The sequence below is a fragment of the Triturus cristatus genome, chromosome 9 (genome assembly GCF_964204655.1).
Source record: "Triturus cristatus chromosome 9, aTriCri1.1, whole genome shotgun sequence".
NCBI classification, from domain to species: domain Eukaryota; kingdom Metazoa; phylum Chordata; class Amphibia; order Caudata; family Salamandridae; genus Triturus; species Triturus cristatus.
In genome coordinates, this window is record NC_140592.1 from 1,042,955,879 (window position 1) to 1,042,980,645 (window position 24,767).

General features: G+C 44.4%; 1 protein-coding gene across 1 annotated transcript in view; it reads right to left on the minus strand.

Annotated features, from left to right (window-relative positions):
• The window catches only part of IVD (isovaleryl-CoA dehydrogenase), a 314,006-nt gene that overhangs the window by 3,274 nt on the left and 285,965 nt on the right, over nt 1-24,767 (minus strand). Inside the window, exons 7-11 of the mRNA XM_085626876.1 lie at nt 20,045-20,141; nt 18,540-18,633; nt 16,095-16,176; nt 284-388; nt 51-123 (exon numbers count right to left, since the gene is read on the minus strand). Coding sequence (XP_085483002.1) covers nt 51-123; nt 284-388; nt 16,095-16,176; nt 18,540-18,633; nt 20,045-20,141 — 451 coding nt within the window. The remainder of the gene's footprint in view (nt 1-50; nt 124-283; nt 389-16,094; nt 16,177-18,539; nt 18,634-20,044; nt 20,142-24,767) is intronic.

The window sequence follows — 24,767 nt, forward strand, 5'->3', positions numbered from 1 at the left end:
AAAGTTGGCCTTGTCCCTTTTGAAATGTTTTTGATTATTTTTATACTTGCCTAAACACTGAATTCCATCCAAAGACACTAGTGTTGCATTCTCAGCGGCGAAAAGAATCACAGCGGCACAGTCCTAAGTGGATAAAGGAAAAATGAAAGCAAAGATAATTTTATTTCCTTTAAATTCTTACATGCTTGCCATATCATGGGTTTAAATAATGAGGCAAACGTTTTACAACAATTGTAGGAAAGAGTCGCAGCAGCGTCGTGGAGGTCTACCAAGAACAGCTCACCTTTCCGTTCACATGGCCTTGGTCGCAGGCCTTAGCCACATTGTATGTGTAGAGCCGACTGGCCGTCAACCGAGTGTACATATCCGCCATCTTACCCTGCATGAGCTGTGGACGAGAAACAAAACATTAGCACACATTTTTAGAATTTTGAATTGATAGAATCCTAGGGATAGTACACTTTAACAGGAGGAAGCTGTCCACTAGTCATTGGTCCACTACAAATGTAACAGGTGCACACTGCACATTCATGAATTACACAAACCGGTCATCACAACAAAATAGAACAAGCATTGGCATAGCCAATAGGTCTTGCCATTGTGACCTTATAAGTGTTTAACCATGCAACAGTTGATGTTGGTGTACCAAGGATATTGTGCTGTATACCTAAATAATTATAAGGTCCCAAAAGCGAGACCTATTGGCTATGCCAATGCTTGTTTTACAGTGCTATAAATATAAGCACCGACAACCACTGATTTGTACACATTTATGCAAGTAACGAAAGATGCCGGGAACCCCCACCTGAGTGCACAATGTCATGCCCAGAAATATAGCTTTACCAACAATGACAAACACTAATCCAGGAAAAGCAACAAAGAAAAACATTATGTTAAATCTGCTGTGTCTAGTGTCAGCACTGTTTGGCCCCAGCATCTTCAGATTCAACACACCCACCCCAAACTACTCACACAGTTCTCAACAACATCAAATATTAAAGTACTCAAAGTATTAGTGTCATACCAAAGGCATTGGTCTTTACACTCTGCAACCCACTGCCTATCAATAGAGTAGACAAACCCTGCCCAAAGAGCCTCAAACAGACACAGATTGGTATTTATGACTTGGGTAGAGATAATACTGACGTTTCAGGGACTTAGCATGTTGCCAGACTTGTAAGAATGACATCTGTTCAGGTGACGGTAGGGACTGTGACACATAGCTGTACAAAACAAGAGAATACATCACTTACCAATAACCCTGAAATACCCAGGCTAACAGTGTGGTGTGATAGTCGAGACTGCTAATCTGATATGACCCTTAAGCCAGAGCTGTGAAAACTGTTCTGCACACATTGCTACATGAAGAGTCAGGTCTTATCTTTTGGGCCATTTAAGCTATTGTGTTCCCATTAATACTTTTTGGCACACACCTAGCTAACAATTGGAGCGGTTGAAGTTTCTATTTTCTTACAAAGGTATTTCAACTAAAGTGAGGTACTGAAAGCGGATGTGCTTGTAGACTGCTGAAGGCGGGAGACCTGGCTGTTAATTCAAACGGTGTGAAGCTGCTGTATTCGCTTGTAAATGTATATGGAAGGCTTAGCCCTCGTTCCAAACATAATCATACAGTGCTCGCAGTGCAGCAAGTGTTCAGGGGGTTAGCTAGATCGCTCCGTGGGGATTCAGAAACTGTTCTGCTCACAATTCGGAAAGTAGATCACAAAAGTTACTGCCAAAGGTCGTGCAATAGCTCTACTCACACACACTACTGGAAGTGGGTGATCTAGATCTCACTACATGAGTTCTGCAGCAGCTGTTCTCACAGTCCTGAAGGTGTGTGACCAAGATTCTCTATGGGTTTGAAACAGAAGGTGCCTTGCTGACACGTCAGCCAAATTTATTAAATGTGCTTCTTTCGCGCAAAAGGTTTGTCTTGCAAAGAAGGCGTTGTGATGACAAGACATGGGACAGCTATGCCCCGTTTTAATTCAAGACAGATGACCAGAAGGCACTCGAACATCTGTCTGTCATCCAGGAAGGTATACTGTCTTCAAACCAACAAGCGTGTAATAATCTTGCAGTACTTAATCTGGGTTGATGTAGGGTTCCAAGTCGCAGTTGTTACTTTTAAAAAAAAGCCTTTCCCATTTGCAAAATGTAGGCAGCAGAGTCGGGACTTTAAAATAAAACAAGTATACTTCTAGAACCGACTTCGCAATGGCAAACAGCACAAGCATTGATCGCGATTAAACATCAAAGCGGCCATGCGGCCGCGAAAGTGAAAGTAACTGCGGTGAAGCGCGGCGCGCGCGCCCGCGCACATGCACTGTAGCTTTAGGCTGGCCTGGTAGCACTTTTTGGAGCCCTCTCTATAAGTCTCGCCAGACCAGCGCATGCGCTGGGTCAGGCGAGACCTAAAAAGGGGTTACCTGGGCACAGGAGGAAACCAGCAGTTAATATTGATTTGCATGTTTATTTAAACCATTTTCACAAATTTAGAGGATCAAAAAACAACCCTAACCTTCAACATTGACCTGAAAAACAGAAGTTAAATAAGGCACTTGTCACAAGGAGAGACTGGGGATTTGGGTGCAGATATAATACATTAAATTGCAATATACAGAAAGACTATCTTTTTTCTTTTTTCTTATAACTTTACGATGTTTCAGAACAAGAAGCAGGCACAACAACCCCCACAAAGTGGGTTAGACATGCAATACATTCAGTATATCAGAATTGCCAGAAGGATCATTCACATAGTCAAACAACAGCAGGACACCTCATTCAAGTTACACCAGTCGGGAACAAGGCAGGCATATAGAGTAGTATAAACAGGACGACAGAGTATAGTATGTAGAAGTCGCACAGGAGAACACATACAGTTGTTCAATTTGGGGCATCTGAGTCAAGAGTTAATAAGTTGTCCCGAAGAGGTTGCCAACTGTCCTTCAGCCTAAAGGTGGGTGGCTGCAGCATCTCATACACTTCGCTTGTCGTATCATAGTATATCATACTGGTAAGACAAGCAGTTAGCCAAGCTTTTACAGTAGGACGATTTACCACTGCCCCAATGCACCACTATTTCCCTCTTAGCCAACAGTAATAACGTCAACAGAGATAAATTGTCAGGAGCTAAGGGGTGAGGGGGGATGTGGGCACGCAGTGTCATGCAGGTGCCGCATGATAAAATGGTCCATATGTGTGTCGTCAGTTTGTAAGAGGACATGGCCGTTCGGGTTGAGGTCCCCCAGTGCATCAAACTCGTGATGAGTCCATGTGCGTTGGACCACTTTCTCCTGGGTCAATGGGAGCCATGGGTTGTTTGCCTATGGGAGGGCAGGTGAGTACAGAAGGCCTCCCCCAGGAGAATACCAATATTTTTGCTTTCCATTCAACAATAACATCTACCTACAACACAGGACTGTGATGGGAGTCAAATGTGTGCCTCCATATGTCTACATCCTAATGGGTGAAATACAAAAATATTGCCTTTGGAATTAAAAATTTGAAAACGTCAATCATACCATTATCTTCAGGGTAAGATATATTGATGATGCTGATATGGCAAGGCTCACACTTCTCATTGAAGCATTATAGAACATAAATATCCACCAACAAATGGGTTTAACTGTGACATCCACCTTAGCCAAGCAGAAAATAGACTATCTGGATCTGACACTATGCATTAAAGACCATCAACTACACAGTAAAATACCCAGGAAAATAACACAATCAAACTCAATCCTACATGCCGCTATCTGCCATCCAAAAACTACCATCTTCAATATGCCCAGGGTATAATTCCAATGATCAGGAAGAAACTGCAGCAAAATGGAAGATATTCTGCAGAAATCCCAGGAAATTGTTAGGAGACTAAGCAATAGAGGCTACACCCCAATAACCCTGACACAAAGCAAGCAGGACAGATCAACAGGACTGACCCTTTGCAAGACTCAAGAAAAATAAACTCGCAACCACAAACCAGGATCATCACGGAGTACAACAATGGACATCACTATATCAGGAAAAAATGATGTAAACACTGTACAGTATGGTATCCAACTGTTTCCTCAGATAAGGTTCAAAAGAGCCCCAAACCTGCGAGAAAAATTATATTGATCATTCTTCATGGACAAAAGAGAAAAACTGGTACATTTCTGGATAAACCAAAAGGATTCTACACAGGCAGAAACTACTCAGTTTGTCAACTTGGGAAAAACAAAACAAAGGAATTCACAATAGATGTGTATCAACATTACATCAATAACTGGATGAACTGTGGGAGCACGTGTGGTGTATATACTATTACATGCGCGTGTAACAAAACCTACAAAGAGAGCACCATAAGACCACTCAAACACAGGATTTAAGAACATTATAGAAATATCCAGAAATCTGATAAAACACTGCCATTGGTAGGACTCAATGAAGAATACCATCAGCATCACCTGACATTAACAATGGACAGGATTGAAAATGAAGGAGAAACCCAAGAGGGGGAAAACCAAGAACTGACCCTCCAGAACCATGAGAGTGAACTGATACTGAAACTTGACACAGTGAAGTTGGGACTCAACAAGGATGCAGAACTACATAACTAGTTACAATGAAGACTGGTTCATATACTTTTTCTCCGACGAATTATTGAACAATGGGGAACCAAAAATATATATTTTTTACACTGCTTATTTACGAACCCTAAAAAGGAACATTTCTGAATATTCTCCCCAACATCACAATATAAAAGAGTTGGAAGATCGTGAAGGGAAGGTACACTATCACTGGGGGTAAAAATCTTATGTTAACAGGGACACCCACAAATTTGAATATGATTAAAGAATATGCACATGTACATGAACAGATGAAATAGCTTATGTATTAGGAATTCTGTCACAATATACATATATGTAACTGTGAACATTTAATGTCTTAAAATAGAACATCGGATAACTACAATCCTATTCTAGTATAGAATTACTCAACCGGTAAAGAGTATACCTCAACAGATATCCCTGCAGGACCAAATTGTTCCAGTATATTTATAAATCAGTCCCCAAAATCAATATATAAATTTTCTATGCTGTCCATGAACCTGATGTACAATTTGAAAATGGTGCTAATAAGAATGCCAATCCTTAAGATTTAGCACAGCTAATATTAGTATCAGCCCAGGCTAACAAGGTTTAAAGAACGTGCCTATATACGATGCCATCAGGAGCGGAGTCTGACACCCCTGAGATCTTTACTATAGTATCCGTAAAGCATCACCAAATTAATCTGGAAATACATTTTCCCACCCTTTATAATTACGTGTTAATGTTCTATGTCAAGATGGTGCCACCAGCAGTGTGAGCCATTGAGGTAAGGTAAAGTCAAACACAAAAATTAGACTAAACTAGCAAATGCTTCTTCCCAACCTTTCACATTTAACATATTGATGTTCCATTTCCAGACCGGACAAGTTATCACAGTAAGGATAAAACAACCATAAGACTAAGCCAGGAAATACTTTCAAATAGCGCTTGATCCAGTACACCGAAAGCACATTTCACCACAGCAGGATCTAAGAGACGGATGATAAATGGCCAGTTCGCCAGAGACTGGTAAGTCTGACTGGTTTGACTGACCCATAAAGTCTGGATAATTAAAATAAAATTGGGGTTAGACCTGGCTTAGATTGAGAAAACTAATTTGTCCTAATTGTCAGGATAGCTTTATTTTCCACAGCTATATTTCTGGTATTGGACTCTGAACTACTAAACAGGAATTTCAGTTCCCTAGACGTTCACCTAAATCTTATTTTTTCTACCAATAATAACCTTACTCTGTAACAAGGCTAATTATACAGTTACACTATATGATAGCAGTAGATTTCTGTTTTTACGCCCACTTGAGGATGTCCCAGCCTCACTTTGGAGCTTATTTAAAAGTTCAGCAACAATGAATTAATGTATGCATCTTATTTTCACCCTAGACCTATAACATGAAGTGCATACAATATCAGAAAGACAAAAGGTAATACATTTTAAAGCATATTATCATTTATAATATTGACACCTACGAAAAGGAGGTAACACATTGGCACGCCTATTTTCAGGACTGCAGAATATGTTCTTACAAAACCTCCAAATTGAATCCAAGAATATAGATAAATTGTAAAGTATTTCTAGAACTTTATACCACTATAACATGCCTGTGCATGCCGTGTTCATTAGAATTAAAACCTCTTGAAAAAGAATATAGATTAATTTAAATTATCTGATACTATCACCCACATCACACAATCACATCTCGCCTGTATGAAGATAAACTCAAAAAGCATGCGCACAGTGTTTTCAAATGAGTGCTGTATACTCGCCTATAGTGTGACACCATAAATCGAAATTCTAATTAAAAAACTAAGAGTGTCTATTCACCATATCCCCCAATGACAGCTTTGATAAAGCCCCAGGCTTGCGTGCCAGTAAAAGGGTTGAAACGTGTTGGCTGCATCAAGACTGAAAGACTATAATACCTCAGAAGTATGTTGCAAAATATATCAGAGTGATGCAAGAAGCATTGAAATATTCCTATTTGAGAACAGTTGAAAGGTGATGCTCTGGACAGCTGTATAAAACAGCATTAGGGCACTATAGCACTCATTACGGACAATAGAGATTTTCTGTAGGTTATATGCAATGCATATGCCTTTAAACAATGACATCCATTCGGATAAATACATGTACTAGGAAACATACACTCTACAGTGTATAATTTGTGCACATGGCCCAGATTGAGCATCAGCAGCAAAGGTTGCCAAGGCTGTGCAAAGCCTCTATGGACAGGAGTGGGTGAGACCAGGCATACAAGGCCGTGAAGAGAGCACTGCAACCTGGAGCTCCTCTGGACATCCCTCCCCGAGATCATTTACCCACAAACCGTGCTTATTTTGAGTCAGGGGGCCCCACCAGGTCTCCTTCTGGGCACCGGGACTTATTTTTCATCATAAGTCAAGAACAGGAGAGACAAAGGCACAAATGGGGGAAAAGAAAAATGGGAAAACAGAGAGAGTGAAAAAGCAGGAATTAAAAAGAACCTGCAAATGTGAGGGCAAGAGTGTCTGACAGTGGATGAAAGAGGCATGAGGCGGAATCAAGGCAAGGCTAAACAGACTTGGTGCTCTGTGTCCGACATTCAGCAGCACCGGTGGCATGCTTCAGAGAAGAACTTTAGACCCTGGCACTTATTTTCTTTTATTTACGATTGAGCAACGCCTGCAAGTATATGTAATGGAGGCAAGGTCTGTTGTCCAGAAGCAGAAAACAATTGGACAGAAACAGAGAAGTTTCCTGTCAAGGTTTTTGACCAAGCTCAGCCTGCCTGCTCAGTTGAAGCCAAAGAGCTGGTTCAACTCTGAGGCTACACAAGGAACTCCTTTTGTGACGGACATCAGAAACACAGTCAGACCCCAGACACGTTCGCCGGAAGATGTAACCAAACTGAAGGGCAGCTGGACGGGTATTTGCAATAGCAGGGCCTCAGGAGCGTAGCGCAGGGGGGGGGGGGGGGGCAACCCTTCAGGGACCCTCCTCCAGCCCGAACCCTTCAAAGGGCTCCTATTCCAACCTAGGTCAATGAGTATGTGAGGTATGGGGGACTTTGTGCCACACTATTTTGCATTCTTGGTGCAGGGAGGAGTCATTTTTCGTTACGCCACTGGAGGGCCTCAGTCAGCTTTACCTCTGACGGGAGAGACAAATACTTACTTCTTCGACTGGAGGAAGAATGGAATGTTTAAAAACCTTCTCTTTTGGGATACCGAAAGAGCTCTTTGAAAAGGCAATGTGAGCCAGCAAACAACTTAATATCTTGTACCTATAAGAAAAAGATGTGTAAAGTCTGGTCTTCTTCTCTTAAAGACCTCCAACACCCTCGGGCGAGGTTTGTGCTATTCAAATAATAAAGAGGATAGCCACTAACAGAACATACATTTAAGCTTTCCTTAAGAGATGATGAAATCTGTAGTATTTCGTCCAGAATTAATGACGCCACACGGGTCAGCCGTCAGATTCTGGGGTCGGTATTAGATTGAATGGATAGAATAGTTCGGCGCTGCGCACCTCCGATGTGCGGGTGGTGGTATTCACATTGAGGCTGGGCAACTACGAACTAGGCATCTTTAAAAGGGTGTGAGGAAAGTACTATTGTAAATGTACTCCCTTTGGGAGAAAGGAGGAAACTGGGTAAAAAATATAGAATCGTAATTTATCTTTTTACCTTTCACTTTTACTGCAGCGTTTTCGAGAAGGCCGTTATGAAGAAATTATATCTGCCGTACCGCAACATTGACTGCAGATGGAGCTAAAGACTAACAAATGATTATTAGTATGCCATACTGAAATATTTCTTTTGAGAATCCGCCTTCCAGAGATGAAGTTACACATAGCTCTGAATGAAGGGAGGCAGTCTAGGCCAGGCCAAGGTGCACCGTGACACGGGACTATCCGTTAGAGCAGGGGGTATTCCAACTGTGGGGCGCGACCCCCAGGGCAGCCGTGGAGTGATAGAAAGGGGGTCACACATTCCAGGCACACTCCTGCTCAGGCCCATAGGACTACAAGGGCTTCAGCCCCCTTCAGGGCCGGACTGGGACCGAAAACCGGCCCTGGCAAAGTTCTCGGCCGCCCCCCTCCCCACCATCCCCCCTCGCGAGGGGGGGGGGGGGAATTGGTTGGGGGTGCCGCCGAGCTCTTTGCCAGGGCCGGTTTTCAGCCGATTTTGTTACAGGGCCGATTTTGCAGCTATGCTGCAAAAACGGCCCTGTAACAAAAACGGCCCCCAGGGGCCCAAAAACGGCCCCCACCCGTGCGGCGCACCGGGGGATTGCCCGGTGCTTGCTACGGCCAGTCTGGCCCTGGCCCCCTTCCTCCCGAGTTGTGTCTCAGCTCGGGCTGCAGCATTGCAGCTGGAGCTGCTGGGGGCCCGGCTGAGCAGTGTCTAGGAAGGAAATGTCCGGCGCCAAAAAGTATGAACCAGTCTCTGGTTGGCAGAGGTATCCACCTTTTGTCCAAGTAGGGACCACGATCCTAGTCAGGTTAAGTTACAACACAACCCAAATTATTCTGCGCTCACCCTCGGTAGCTTGACACTGAGCAGCTGAATTTGGTGGGCAATGTCTAAAGTATCTGTGCAACGGCTCTTAACACAATGAAGCTCCACAAAAGGACTACACACTGGGTTAGAAAAATAAACTCAGATTTTATATAAACACAAGACCAAAGACAAGGACCGGAAACAAGCATCCCGGGTCAGATTTCGGGGCATCACCCCCTCATCAACCAGGCTAGTTTGAATTCAGTGGCGCAGAGAGCACAGGAGCAGGACCAGAGTCTGGGCATACCCTTTCCACTACACTACAAAAAATTACACGTTAGACCTTGAGGGTGGTGTGGTGAGTAAAAGAACGATAGGTTAAGCCCAGATCTTTGTGACTAAGGGTGAATGTTTGCATTGTTCAGCATTCCGTCCATCATTTGTTCCTTTTGCTTTTTTTGCCCGAAGTAGGAAGCGTATGCCTAGACGTGGGTCCTATGCTCACTGCACTACTGGATTCAAGCTACCCTGGCTGATTTGGGGTGATGCCCTGAAACCGGTCCCAGGATGCTTGCTTCCAGTACAGGGAGGACCTGGCTTGGCAGTTTGGGCTGGACTGTTCCAATGGGGAACAGGGACAAGACTGATTTGCATATGGATGGGTCCAAACTGGGGTGGGGTGGTGTGGTGTAGTGTTCTGATGGATTAAACCCAGATCTTTGTGACTGGGGGTTCATATATGCATAGTTCAGCATTCTCTCCATCATTTGTTCCTTTTGCTTTATTATAAATGAGGCATAACCCGTCAATTTTGGTCCTACGATGATGTTGTGGTTTTATCCATTCAGCAATGTCCGACTCTTGGCGATTCGATGGATAAAATTCCTCCAGTTTTGGTTAATATCAGAATTCTTTATGTCTTGGAGATTCTGGTTTGTATAGTTCTTGACTGAGTCTAACCACAGTGATCATCTTCCTCTTTTCTGTTTTCCTTCCATCATGCCGATCAGGTTTTTTCCCCCCAAGGAGCCTTCTCTTCTCATATGTGGCCAAAATACTTGAGCTTCATTTTTATCAAACAATTCTAGTGAAAGTTCTGGGTTTATCTGGTCAAGTAAGGATTGATTCGTTTTCCTAGCAGTTCATAGGATACACTAAAGACTTCACCAGCACCAGTGTTCTAAAGAGTCAATTCTTAGATGATCCTTTTTATTAGTCCAGTTTTCACATCCATGCACGGTTACAGGAAAGACGATTGTTTTGAAAATTCATACCTTTGTCAGGAAGATGTCTTTGTTCTTTATCACTTTGTCCAGGCTAATCATTACTTTTATTCCCAGTACTCAATGTTTTCTGACTTCAGGGCTGCAATCCCCATCTCGACTTAGCTGCGATCCTAAAAAATATAAAGTCTGACTGTAGGAAAGTAGGGTCTGCTTCTTATGATTAACCCCACTTTTTGCTAAATGTGATACTGTTTTTGATTAGTCTGACTAGGATCCTGCTAATCAGGACCCCAGTCTATCAGCTTTCTCCCTAAACTTTTATGTTATGTACTTAGGTACTCTTCAGATTGGATACTGGGGTACCCTTGTCAGTCCCTAGTATATGGTACCCATGTACCACAGGCATAGGTACCCCAGAGGCCTCCCGTGGGCTGAAGCATGTATTATGCCACCTATGAGAAGCCATGCAAAATGGAACTATAGGCCTGCCATTGCAGCCTGTGTAAGCTGGTGCATGCACCACATTAGATATATGTTTACTATAACCAAGGGTCACTATACTTTAAACCTATAAGTCACCCCTAAAGCAGGCCTTAACAATCATGAAGGCAGGGTGCTTGGTACTAAGTGAAAGGGTGCCACTGCATGAGCAGGACATCCTTGCAGCCTGCGGAGACCATTCTCCCGGGTTAGTGCGGCAGCCATTTACGACATATAGAGTGGCATTATGCGCACGCGTGATGACCAACTCTAAAACGGCTGAAAGTAACCCTATCGTGTTTGGTGTCAAACATTGAGGAATGATACCCACACCGGTAACCGGTGTCGCAGGTAAGATTCCATCACTCAGAAGCGGGCTTCGTTGGGCCCCTGGGCTTCCCGATACCAGCCTTCTAGTCCCGGGCAGCACAAAATGGTTGCTGCCGACCAGAGACCCATTTCTGCCCTCCTGCTGCTGAGCCAAGCTCGAGCAGAGGAAGGTGGAACAATAGGCATCCTGTTACAGATCTGACCACTTCCCAGACAGGATTTAGTGTATTAGGGCTGGGTGGGTGCACTTGCCAGCGACCGAAAGTCTGCATGAGGGGCACATTTGGTGTCCCTGTGCATGGTCCAGTTCAAACCAGTCCTGGGAGCCGTTGGCTCCTGCTCTGGCGCAAAACTGGACAAAGGACATGGGAGTAACCTCCCCACTGTCCAGACCCTTCCCTGGGAGGGTCTCCTGAATCTGTCCAACTCTTTCCCGTGGGTACAAAATGGCTTACTAGGCTGTAGGACCCTAGATTCGATATGGATAAGATTCTGAACAAGAAACCACAGAACTTCGACCGTCTGGACAATCTGGACTTCGTTTGGGCCCGAATTCATCTCCCTCTCAGTCTGAAGCATCGCCTGTGCCCGTCACCAAACAGGCTCCATGCAGGACCTGTGGAGCATCAAGGACAACCAAAGGGATCTTCCTTGGAGTGAAGGAGTCACTCCCCTGCGACTGCAGGCACCACATCTCAACTGACTGGTCTGCTGCTCCTGAGCTCCTATGGACTCCGAAGGCCCCAGCAACACAGGAGGTGGGTTTCTACGTCTTTCGAGATCCAAGCTGCCCTCTTACCAAGTTTGAGGCCAGAATCCCTCGTGAGGGCTGCAATACCCGTACCCCTGTACACCGTGTTCATTTGCAGGTGCATATGCTTGTTGGCGATTCCTGAACAAGTGCACTGGGCTCAGAGTAGCCCAAACCTCAGGCACAATTTCCTACAAAGAACTCTGGCCTCCTCGCACAGAGTGCTCCATGGACTGCTGCTTTGTGAAATCGCTCTAGGTCCTCTTGCGACTCCTGTGCCTCCGGCCTGTGAGTCCACTTGAGAGACAACTTTGCTTTTCTTGGGCTCCCCTGGTTGCTCCAGGTTTGCCCTGACTCCCCTGTGTAAGGCGAGTCTCTTGGACCTTGCTGATCCGAACCGTAACCTTCCTAGACCTTAGGTGTGGGTTGCCGTTGCCAAGGCTTGTTGGTGCTCCTGCCAGACACCAATCCCTCAGCACTCCTCATCCTTCATGGGACAGCTCGCATCCAGCTCCTGGTCATCCTCGACGTCTCCTGGTCCCTGTGGCTGCAGAGTCTAGAACCTCCTCGATGCACCGGAAGCACCAGACATCGGTAGGCATTCGACTACTGAGCCCCTGGTCACTCCTGAGTGACCCAGACTCTGTCCCCTCTTCTTTCAGGTACTCTTCAACAAGAATCCACCTTTGGATTCCAACGGACACTTTTCTTCCTTCCAGCAGCGGCTCTTCTTCGAAATCCTCCACTGGGTTCGACGGCGGTTTCTTACGCCACTTCAGACCTATGCACCCGGCTTGCCTGGAATAGGCAACTCTGGTACTACGGTATCCACGGGTGGGGTGGCTCTCCAAACTCCTAAGTTCCACGGAGTTTCTTCGAAGTACACTGAGAAGGGTCCTTAAACTTTAAAAACTTCAACCGCAACTTCCCCATGAAACTGTACGGAGCATGCAGTTGTGTTCCCACACTGCACTCGTCCTCCGTGGGGTCCCTACTTACTCACCTTGGGTGGTTCCTTGGGGTCCCAGCGATTTTACGTCCTCTAGACACGGTCTTGACTCGAGTCGTGGTTCTTATACCACTATTTTAGTATATGGTTTTGTCTCCCCCTGGAGCCCACTGTGTAGTCTTTTTCACATTTAGCTTTAGTCCAACTGCAGTGCTACTTTCTATGATCTTGACAATCATTGCTTTGAGATCTTCTGTACTTTAAGCATTCAGGGTTGTGTCATCTGCATACTGCACATTGTTGATTTTTCTTCCTCCAATTTTGATTCCAGTCTGAATGTCATGGAGTCCGGAGAAGAAGATTGAAAAATATGCAGGAGAATTATACAAGCAAGATGAAATCATGTTAGAGACATTTGAGAATCAAATCTCAGAGCTGGAAGAGGATATTCAGGAAAGCGGGGTTAGATGGGTGGGCATTGAAACTCATAGCTAAGCACAAAGCAGCTGGAATGAATGCAATACCAACTGAATTATTAAAAAATAATGGAGGACACCTTCATCAAAATAATGCCGGTTCTTTGTCAGATATGGAAGAGGATGAAGTGACCAAAAGACTGGAAGAGTTCCATATTTGTGCCTATCTCAAAGAAAGAGAGAATGCAAAAGATTGCTCAAACTACTATAGCCGTAATATCACATGCCAGTAAGATCATGCTGAAAATCATACAAGCAAGACTACACCTACGTGAGCGCGTATTGCCGATGTACAAGCTAGATTTAGAAAAGGAAGAGGAACGCGTGAGAAGATCTCTAACATCCGATGGATAATTGGAAAAACCAGAGAATTTCAGAACAATGCCCCATTCTGCTATATAGACTATCCCAAGGCCTTCAATGAAATTGATCGTGGAAATTTGTGGAATGAATAAAAAAAAAAAAATTGGTGTGGCAACCTACCTAATTAGCCTCATGAGGAATCTGTACACAAACCAAGAAGCGACAGTGAGGAACAATTATGGCGAAACAGAGTGGTTCAATGTCGCAAAAGGTATTTGACAAGGTTGAAACGGATTACCATATTTATTCAATCTCTACGCTGACCTTTTTGTGTGAAAATCCAAGTTGATGGTCCTATATGCATGTACCGATGTTTACCAACAGTGACCCTTTTGGGGAAAAATTTGACCAGTTTCACAATGCCAAATTTATCGGAGTAAAATTACATGGGATGTGATAATTACAACAAAACTTGTGATTCTGATACCTGTAAAAACAAGCGATTCTACAAAAATCTGAAAATCACAGGCTCAGTGCTACCTAGGTAAGAGAAATTGCTTTACACAATACAAAATGCATGAGTGCTAGGGCAAGGTAGCTATCTTAATATCTTTAACTATTCCAACAGGGTCTGAGAGTGGAAGATTCACTTAGATAAAGACAGTAGTACCTGTGCAGGAATGCTATGTTTCACTTCTTAGGAAGGTTAGCAATGGGATGATGAACTTCCAGGGAGCAGGCCCATGGAGGATATCACAGTTCGAGAGAGAGCTAGACTAAACATGTGCATGTGATGTTGCTACATGAAAAACAGTGTGAGCAATTTGCCCCAGATTTTAGAAGAAAACATCGATCAAACATTCCAGTGAGGAAGAACCACCATTTTGTTATAAGAATGTTTAAGGCAGGACTCTTGTAAGGGCTGCCCAAGTGTAACAATGATGAAAACCTATTTCAAAGATAATCCATAATTTCCTACAAGAACTCGTAAAGGATAAATGGAGAAATGTGTACAAGGAACTTGAAAAGGGGCTAAAATACATGGGTAAAGTGAAAAACAGTGGGTTGGCAACATTAAAGTGTGGTCCTTTCATCTCCAGAAGCTCCCCATCCCAAAAGGCCTTGTCACATTTCTGATAGTCCTCATTTTCAAAGCTTTCGGACTATTACAAGAAAGTGAGCGCCATACTGCGGTGTCACTCATTCTCCTGATACAGGAGAGAGCAACACATCCTCAAAACACAAATTACCTAATAAAATAAGACACGAGTGGTTCCACCTGGAGAAGCCTCTTTGCAGCGTGCATGCATTCACTTACAGATAAAGATTATCAATCAAGGTGCTTGCATTGTTCTTTAGGTAAAGATGACTGGAATAGTCAATAGATTGAGGCAATGAAATGTATTTAGAACTGGTCATTAAGCACCCTTTGAAATAACTGATACCCAAGTGACTGCTTTGCTATTACATAGAATCCGATTACAAAAAATACTGGTTACCTATTGGACAGGCATGGTGAAAGCCCATGTGGCAGATCATGTCCTCTAGGGCTGAATCCTGCCCATGAGCAGATTACAGTATACTTGTGCCACCTGTAACATCTTCCACAAAATACTGCTGAAGACAGCATATTGATTCAATGATTACTTATTAAGTTTGTTTTAAAGACACCATCACATTTACTTTGGGCACCTACCCTGCTCCAGTATTTAATTAGTAATAAAAGAAGTGCTGGGGCTCAAAGGTTTGCTCAAAAGCCTGCGGTTGGTGCTGTCGAAGGTTGAGTTGCTGCATAGTCTTGATTCCACCTCATGCCACTTTAATCCACCAAACATGGTTTCTTTTTCTCATTTTTGCAAATTCATTTTCATTCCTGGTCTCTCCCTTTGTCACAGTTTCTTCTCGTTTTCTTGGTTTTTAACTCTTTCTTGCTCTGCATCGAAGTTTGCGGAGGACAAATGAGTAACCACCGGCTCAAACTAAGCACTGCCCTACGCCAATACTGTATTCCTGATTCGGACTCGAAAGTGTTGAAGTTCCTTACTCCACATCAAGCAGGCTAAAAGGGTCAGATTCACAAATGAAATCCTGATTACACTCAATCTGCAGCCAAACAATCCATTCTGGTAAGGAATGTTAATCACCCTTACTACCATTTACATGCTGCCAACTGGACCACTCCACTCATGTCTTCCCATTGTACTGCTTACTACTCAAAGTGCATTACGCTGCAAATTCCTTCTCGCACAGATATTTCTCCATTCCCAGTGGAGTCCAGTCGACTAGATACACTTTTACTATACATTTTAGCTCTATACTTTATCAAATCTTAGGTCACCCCTAATCTTTCGCCGATTCTCTACTCAGCACAGACTATTATCAGGATTCATAAAACAATCACCTATTTATGGCAATAATTCTCTTTTTAAACCATGGAAAAAAACATTATGTACTTGATTAGGTCTACAGAGGTACTACATTAATGGCCAGTTTTGCATACTTACTTGGAATTGCCCAATTTTTTGTCCAAAGGCTTCCCTCGTATGAAGGTATGGAAACGCATGGTCCACAACCGCTTGCATAATTCTGAATCAGGCGAAGCAAGAATGAGAAAAATGGAAGGCGGTAAAAAATTAAAAAAGTGAAGGGTCAGAAACAATATAAATTGGGGTTTTTTTGGACACTAAAGAAAAATTACAGTTAAAGTGTATCACAATATTTTAAATCCTAATCAAAAGTTCTCTGTGATACACAACGGTGATTATTTAACTAAAAAAACAACTAAATATTCCACAGATTTTGTATTAACATTGGACACATGAACAATGTAGGTCCCTCTAAAAGAACATGGAGGCTATCTTTAGATTTGCTCGCAAACTGCATTACAAGCCAATAAACGACATGTTGATCCTTTACAAGAGTAAATGCATCTCAGCGGAAATTTATGGGGCCGAACTGTGGGGCGACAACAAAGCTGGGACCCTCTAAAGAGCAGAAAATAGTTATACCCATAGACTGCCGTCGGTCTCAGTTAGGACTGTCACTTTAGTATGCAATGAAGAATTGGGGTTGAAATACCTGGAACATCTGTTTGGTTTGGCCCCGCTACTGCTTTGGATAAACATTTGGGGCACACTGGAGGCTGCAGTAACTAGAACCTGTACTGCCGACTGCCTGTCTTTGAACAAGGTAAATCCGACTCCATGGTTACCCTACATAAAAAAATACCTTTAATGCACTAGGCCTCAAGGACCTGTAGGACAACCTTTTTATGATTAAGCATGGTCTCAGTGTGTTAAGCAGAGCTATTTGGACTATTGTACTAATTTATGCCTAGAATCCACCCAGGCCCAAACTTCTATTGTCCGATATCTTTCGATATCTACAACACACAGTATGGAGCCATACCTAAGCTGGATAGAGATTTCATCCCATACTCAGGCTGGAAACATTGCATTTTAAATTTGCTTTCTCTATACCAGGATCTGGAGTAGGGACCTCCCACGTTCTGGGTGCAATGGCGTTTCAACAGAGCACTAGTATTTTTATCCTATTTTGCACACTATACATGGAGCAGAGATGCTCCTTTTTGGTTCCCCTCATCTGCAAATCAAACCTGAGATCCCATAATAAAGGGTTAATATATTTGCAATCTTTAGGTTTCGTGGGAGTTGTGCTATGCTGTGATGAAGTTTTATCAAAACTGCTTCATATTTTCGGAATAGGTATGCAACCTAATGTACTGTTTCTTGAGATTGGCACTTGATCTTTTATGTATCCTTTTTAAACATGTGTAAGACACTTTTAAAGTCACCTGTTGCCAGACATTTTAGTAAAAGAAAATGGATTTTATGTTTTTATTCGTATGCTATGCTTTTATGGCCTTCAGCAGAATAAAGTTTTATTTGACTTGATGTACAATGAGATGTGATTGGGACTCTCAGCCAGCTACACATTGGCGTGTAGACTGTCCAAAGGAGAGACTCTGAAGGATTGGGCCAGAGGGTGAAGGCTCTATCCTTGTTCCATTACTAGAGCATCCATGGGCCCATACGGATATTCCTTCACTTATTCAGAAAAATAATCTATCTTCCACCTGGAGTGACAGCTTAAATTGGAGTAGAAAAAGTGAGGTCCGTGGTGGAGGAGGGAAAGAGCTTTAGGCCAGACGACCTTTGATATTTCCAATTAGATTTTTTCTTGCTGATGAGTTTGAACTATCAGGTTGGCTACAGTATCCCTGAAATCCGTGGCCACGTACGGCCCTGCCAGTCCAAAACTAAGATGTTGAAGGTAAATGACAGCTGTAGCTTCAAAGAGACGGGCCACCATGCAATGGTGGATGTGAACCATGTATTTCAATTGAACGGTACGCGTGTGAATCTACCCTTGAGCCAGGATGGAGAACATGGGACATGCTTGACTCACAACATTAATCCCTACAGCTATGCTTCTTGGCCCAAATACGGGTGAGGAGTTCAACACCACCTCACCAGCATTTAACTTGGGGCCACCCAACAACCTACCTGTGAATGCTCTTTTGGAAGGGTAAAAACAGTATTCGGGTTATCATATGATTCCATGTCCCGCATTTTGTAGCCACATCTCAAGAAGTATGCAGTGATTTATAGTCTGCCAACCACAGAAGCCTTCATAATTGCTGGCTACCACAGACATCACATCCATTTGAATCTAAGAAAATCCAGCTGTAAAGCTGCATCTCCAGTGGTCAACAGAATGGCATCAAACCGAAACTTGAGGCAAACATAACAGACCAAGTGGAAGAAGTGCAAGGATCCATATGAAACATGTCAAAGGGGAGCTTGTGGAAGATCTTAAAAATGTTTGGTCGATGAAAATAACTATGAATATTACAACTGTTTAATTCCTTGCAAAAGGCAGAAGTTGTATCACGTTGGCAAGTGCAATCAGGGCAGGAAGATATTTACCCAACTGCTCCTGCGCTCAGAACCAGCCTTTCAAGATCAAGTCCGCTCATCAGGACGTAGACTCCTTTACTCCTCTGACCAAGGATGTTCTTAGCTGTAATTAAAGAGAGAAGGTCCCTCAGTGCAAACAATTGCCATGACAATAGAAAACCAAAGGCTTACGCCTTCCACAGGAGCCAATGAAAACAGTGAAGACCTCAGAAGTTTAGTAAGGGCTGCTAGGAATAACTGAGAATGAGTTGAGTTTAGAGCTGAGCCATACACACAAGGCTGTACGTCAGGCTATCATGGTCCAAATGGACTGCTGGTGTAATACAAAGGTATCGCCCCATTGGAGTGAATAGAAAAGCTACACCCAATGCTATAATATTTTTGTAAACAATATTTAGGACTCAATATTAAAGTCCGACAATATTCTGACTACCACATTTTTGCACCCCTCTGTTCAAGAATGACAAAGCACAATCAGACATGCGTGTCTGCTCCCCAGTGGAGGTGTGGCTTCTTCCTAGTGGCTTACAAGAGCAGCAACAATAAAGCATCAGTATGAGGTGACACAAAGCAGTACCAGGTATGCAAGAGAGTTGTTGTCAAACCTGGAGTGAGTTACAGAGCTGTGCATACATCTGCAGAGGCTCTTGGTGGGTGAGCAGTCTGAGGAGGACCAGTAGATGGTCTAGGGCATCACATGAGCTTCTAGCCCAAGGGTGGAATAGAGGAGCAGATAACTGGGAATGAAACAGCTGAGAGGGACATAGTTTGTTTATAGGCCAGCACTGCTAAAGCAAAATTAGCTACCAAGCTAGAACATTTAAATCTAATGTAACCAAGTATGGAAAACAGACGAACTTGCTTATATGCTTGTACAGAGTTCAAATATGCTGTGGTTTTTAAAACAGTATATTGCCACCACATCCGTTTCCTCATTTAACTCCAAGAATTGAGTGGGCTTCACACAGAAGGCAGGTGCAGAGCTGCCATATTTTTAGCGGGTGTAATTTCTCCGGGTTATTGGTTTCTTCACCCTGGAGGTTGGATGAGACAGAATTCTGTGGTAGAGTGGTGCTTGCTGACAGTGGGTTGTTAGGATGGCATGTGAAATTCACAAATTAACTCCTATATAGGGCATAAGGAAATCTGTTTTCAGGTTGGGAGATTAGAGTAAACACCCCCTAAAATAGGAGGGGAATTAAGGAAAAAGATTTCTCCACCGTGAAAACTTCTCCTCATGGAAATAAAAAAAAACCCACTTATGAACCAAGGTGAAATGCAAACGTATCTACTTCTGGGACACTAAGATAGCTGCACTCCAAAGAAATGTAATCCAATTATAGGCATAAGCCCACACATGTACATTTCTTACCTTTGTGAATCAGGGCAAGATTGGGGGATATGTGCTCTAAATATCAGGTGAGGTGGGTGGACAGCACCCATGTGTCAGGGCCTCATAGGAGATATAGATGAGGGACGATCACAGATGGAATATTCATTGGTTTGAGCCTCACCTGGGATTTTGCAGTCCTCAAATATAAGTTCACAGGTGCTGGAACCCCTCATTCCCAATTTATCTAGTTTCTGTGCTGTGCTGAATCCAGGGGTGTCCTGTAAAATCAAACAGAAAAATGATGGTAAACCTGTACGACAGTTCCCCGGTTTGCAGAAATAGAATTATCTGCTTGCTTAAGTTAAGGTTGCAGTTCAAGATACATTATTGTGCCCCTTAATACACTTGTGCTGGCTCACGTTCCCGCTCTGTTGCCGTTGGAGGTTGCACACTACTGCAACAGCAGTCCACAAGTCTGCTTTTCTTCCTGACCTGCTTCCTCACCGATGTACTGCCATCTTACGCCCGCGACTTCCTTCCTGTACACGCAGCTTCCCAGTCAGCTGCCTGAGGTTCCTCCATTGACCAGTGATTTGTGGTACTGCCAGTACATTCCCTTTGCAACCTGAGCTCTATTTATTCTGAGAGAGCTGCAGCTATCTAGCCACAGCAGAGATCCTCCTCCACTTGAAAACTCGATCACCCAAACAACCATCTCTCCTTCCACCATCCATTCCACACATCTAGCAATCCATACAACCAGATTCTTCATTATTCCAACCAACGACCCACCCACTCCGTATTCAACCACACACTTTCCATCCATCACAGACATACTCCATTCATTCAATAACTGATGCTCTTCCCATCAGTTCTCCATTCCTTCACCCATAAATGCTCCACCATTTCTACCACCCACTCACCAACTAGCTCCATCTGTCTACTGTTAGACCTGGCACCATTGGCGTAGGTCTCCCTTCCGTTTGCCGTTTTCGTCTCCTTCATGGTTGCGGACGTTAGATGTTCTGGGCGCTGTGCCACTGCTATTCAGTGACACAGCGCGAATGCTCCTTATTATAAAATAACTGATGAACCGGTGTAGTCCTAGTAGTACCAAGGAACATGTTGGGGAAGTCGAATTTGGTATGCTTCCGCTCCAAATATTAAAGTGCATCTGGTAGTAGTGATTGTCTTTATATTCTGCGTGTGCAACTGCCACTTTTGGAAAGTAGGTATTGTTTTGTCCAAGTCTTTCTGTGTGTTTCACTGGTATGTGTATTGGTCGTCTGGTTTAGAGGGCCAGGGCAGGCTGGGGCTGACCTGGGTCAAACGGAGCAATCTGCCGTTGAAGTATGGGGAGGTGTGACCCCTTTGATCAGAGCAGGGCTGTGCCTGGCAAGGGGAATGATGGCTTCACCTCCCGCTGGGTGTCTGATGGTGGGCCCCCTCTCCCCGAAAGGGAAGATGCGCCTCGTAAATAAAGTGACCCAAGTGGACACAAAACTGGTTCTGGATGGGTAGAGTGATTTGTGACTCTCAAGAAAAAAAACTGTGGGCGTATAAAGATCTGAGCTGAAACCCCTTCATGGTGTGTAACTTCGGGATGCGAAGACGAACCTCTGGCCGTGGAAACGAGAGGGAAAGGACTTTGAAACTTTAATCCATGCACTGAAACAACTACCCAAGGGCCTGAATTGAGCTTGCCTCCTGCTGAAGTCTCAGGGACATTAGACTTCATTCATCAGCAGCCCGGATTCCTATTGAGAGAAATCCTACTTGCAGGTGAGGCCTCTGTCGAGAAATCCAAGGCCTCTGGATCTACTGTGGGGAACGCCACTTTTGCTTGCCTACGGAAACTATTGCTATCGCCGTTGTGGGCCGCTGCAGCTAAGGAGCTGTGCCGCTGAGTGCCCACTTTTGCCTTGCCTACGGAAACCATTGCTATCGCCATTGTGGGCCACTGCAGCTGAGGAGCTGTGCCGCTGAGTGCCCACTTTTGCCTTGCCTACGGAAACCATTGCTATCGCCATTGTGGGCCGCTGCCGCTGAGAAGCTGTGCTGCTGGGTGCCCGCATTTGCCCTACTACGAGAATCAGTACCACCGCCACTGTGGGCCGCTGCAGCCGAGGAGCTGTGTCGCTGCAGGCCCGCATTGGCTTTGCTACGAGAGTCCTTACCAGCGCTGTTTTGGGCCGCTGCCATTGAGAAGTTGTGCCGCTGAGTGCCCATCCCTACTTTGCCACAAGAATCATCCCTATCGCTATCATGAGCCGCTGCAGCTGAAGAGCTGCGCAGCTGAGTGCCCACGCTAGCCCCACATCGGAAGCCTTGTCAACTTCCGCGTGCGCCGCTGGGTGCCGTTTTTACCCGTCCCAGGATTATCGTGAGTGCCCGCTGCGGATTGCCACGACCCAGGAACTGTGGCCGCTGAGGGTCCGCCTGCCATCCCGCACCTTCCCTGAGGAGCTGTGCCCGTGCCCCTTTATATCCCAAGTACCTTGTACATTGTGCATCACCGGGTCGCAGAGATACCGGCCCGAACCAAGTTTGTTCCTCCCGCACGCACAAGTGCTTTCCTCGCTCTTGAGATGAATCTGTAATTACGTGCATTGTGGTTCTTTGAGCATTTCTCAGTTTCGTGTTTAACCTATATAAAGATAACTATTTTTTATAACTGCTTGTGGTGTCTATTTTGTAGCGTCTTTCCTGCGTTATTGTGTATGGTCCTAAATGCTTCCCACACTGCCTCTGAGATAAGCCTGTCTGCTCGTGCTACGTTACCACAGGGTTGAGCAGGGAAGGGTGTAGCTCCCTTACTCGGAATTAGGAAAAAGGGTCACATCGACATCGGCGCCAGCCACTGTGGACTAGAGACCCCCATTTCTAACATCTACCAACACTATACATCCAATCACACATAGGACATCAATACAAACTCCTCACCTTGTACATCTTTACACCTACAAACGGACCATCATCCACCTTCAAACAAATGGTAATCCATCTACATACAGCTCTTTCATTCATCTACCTATCCATGCATCCAAATTACCCATCTGTGCAATTACTCACGCATCTGAACATTCAGTCACATATCCATTCATTCACTAACTTGTGCCTCCAGCCACTCACGCAGTCAACCACACATGATCAACCTAATCACATGTCCATACTAAGGGCCCGATTCTGATGCGGTTTGGAAAGCTTCCAGACTGAATGGGTTTGGGAATGATTTCCGATCGGATCGGGAGAGTCCAACCGACCATGTGCGATGCATCAATGCTTCTAGATACGATTTGGTTGGACTTCCATTGACTTCAATGGAAGCATTTGTTCTGAACGAATGCATAGGCTACCATTGAAGAAAGGGGTATCTGGGGAAAATCGGGCACCTCCAGGTGCCAGCCACCCTGTGCATGGCTGGTAAGGGGGGGACAAATGGGTACCCCACGGGCCCGATTGGGAAGGCTCTGGGTGAAGGGAAGCTCACTAGGGGCCCACAACGATTGATTTCAGACTGCCGATTCGAGTCGGACAGCAGGATTCGGGAAGGCTGTCTGAATCCAGCATCGTACTCGGTCGTTCGGAAACGCGGCCTATAGAGGCGTATGATTATGCTCCGTACGGCTCCGTCATTCCAAATACAGTCGGATTGGGATATTCCTATTGCCTAACTCGCATCATACTCGATCGGTCAGAAACCTTTCAGAGTCGATCGGAAAGACACGTTCCCGATCCGATTTGGATGGAGCAAATGCCGTTAGGAGGCCTTCCTGACCGCATCAGAATCAGGCACCAAGTCATTCATCTACATACCTGATCACTGTACCCATCTGGATACACACACCCACTAAACACAGGTCAGCCAGCCATCCATCCACAACACTTTACCAATCTCCCATCTCATCTAAAGGTTGACTTTCACTCCTCCAGTCACTCATCCATTAGGTCATACTTCTTCACCCTCTCACTCTAAACACCCACTTGCAATTCCACAAAACCCCACACACCACCAAGCTAAAGCTTTCCAACATTACATGAATGGTTAGTTCCTAAATGGGACAGGATGAAAGAGGTGGCCCCAAAACTGAACACAGATCGCCACAGGTGGAGTCCAGCACGGGACTACTGCTGTTTAGTCCTCCAGAACGGCAGTGCACAAACAGTGGAATACAGAACTGGGCATGTCATTCTAGGGTCACAAACACCCCTATTTGGGTGCACATTGGTTAAACGAGAGATTTGCATATAGTCGTACCTCTGTGAAAAATGGAACACAGACTGGTATCCCACAGCTATCTCCAATGGTTATACACTTTGGAAGAAAAGGCATTCGGAGAACAATAGAGTTGACAGAAGACTCAACTACCCTTTCAAAACTGTAAATACGGTAAGGGGGAATTTAATATATCCCAACCTATTATAGCATACACGAATTGGAATAATCATGCGTATAAACATACAAGAAAAGGCAAATACTATCAGAGTAAAAAGAATAAAAATGCCAAACTGACCATTAGTGAGAACATAAGCCTACAAATGCTCTCCCTATTGCTGAACTATGTAAAATTGCCCCACATACCTTGTTGACCAATATAACTGGACAAGGGTCCCATCAGCAGGAATGCCCTTGAGATGAGAAGTGCTACCCGATGTGTAGATGGTCCTTTCCCCTCACAGTGGCAGAGACAGATTCAGGGTTATGCAGTCTTTGTGCCTGGATATGGTGGTTGAGATGGCAACCCACTGCATATGAGGGTACTTGGTAATCCATTGCTTGAGGACAGCACCTAGCAACCCAATGGGCTGGCGACCAAATGACCTTGTTGCGTGTGTGACATGGCAACTGCTTTATTGTGTGGAGCAGCATAAAAGCCATTTGTGATTGTATCAACATTATGCTC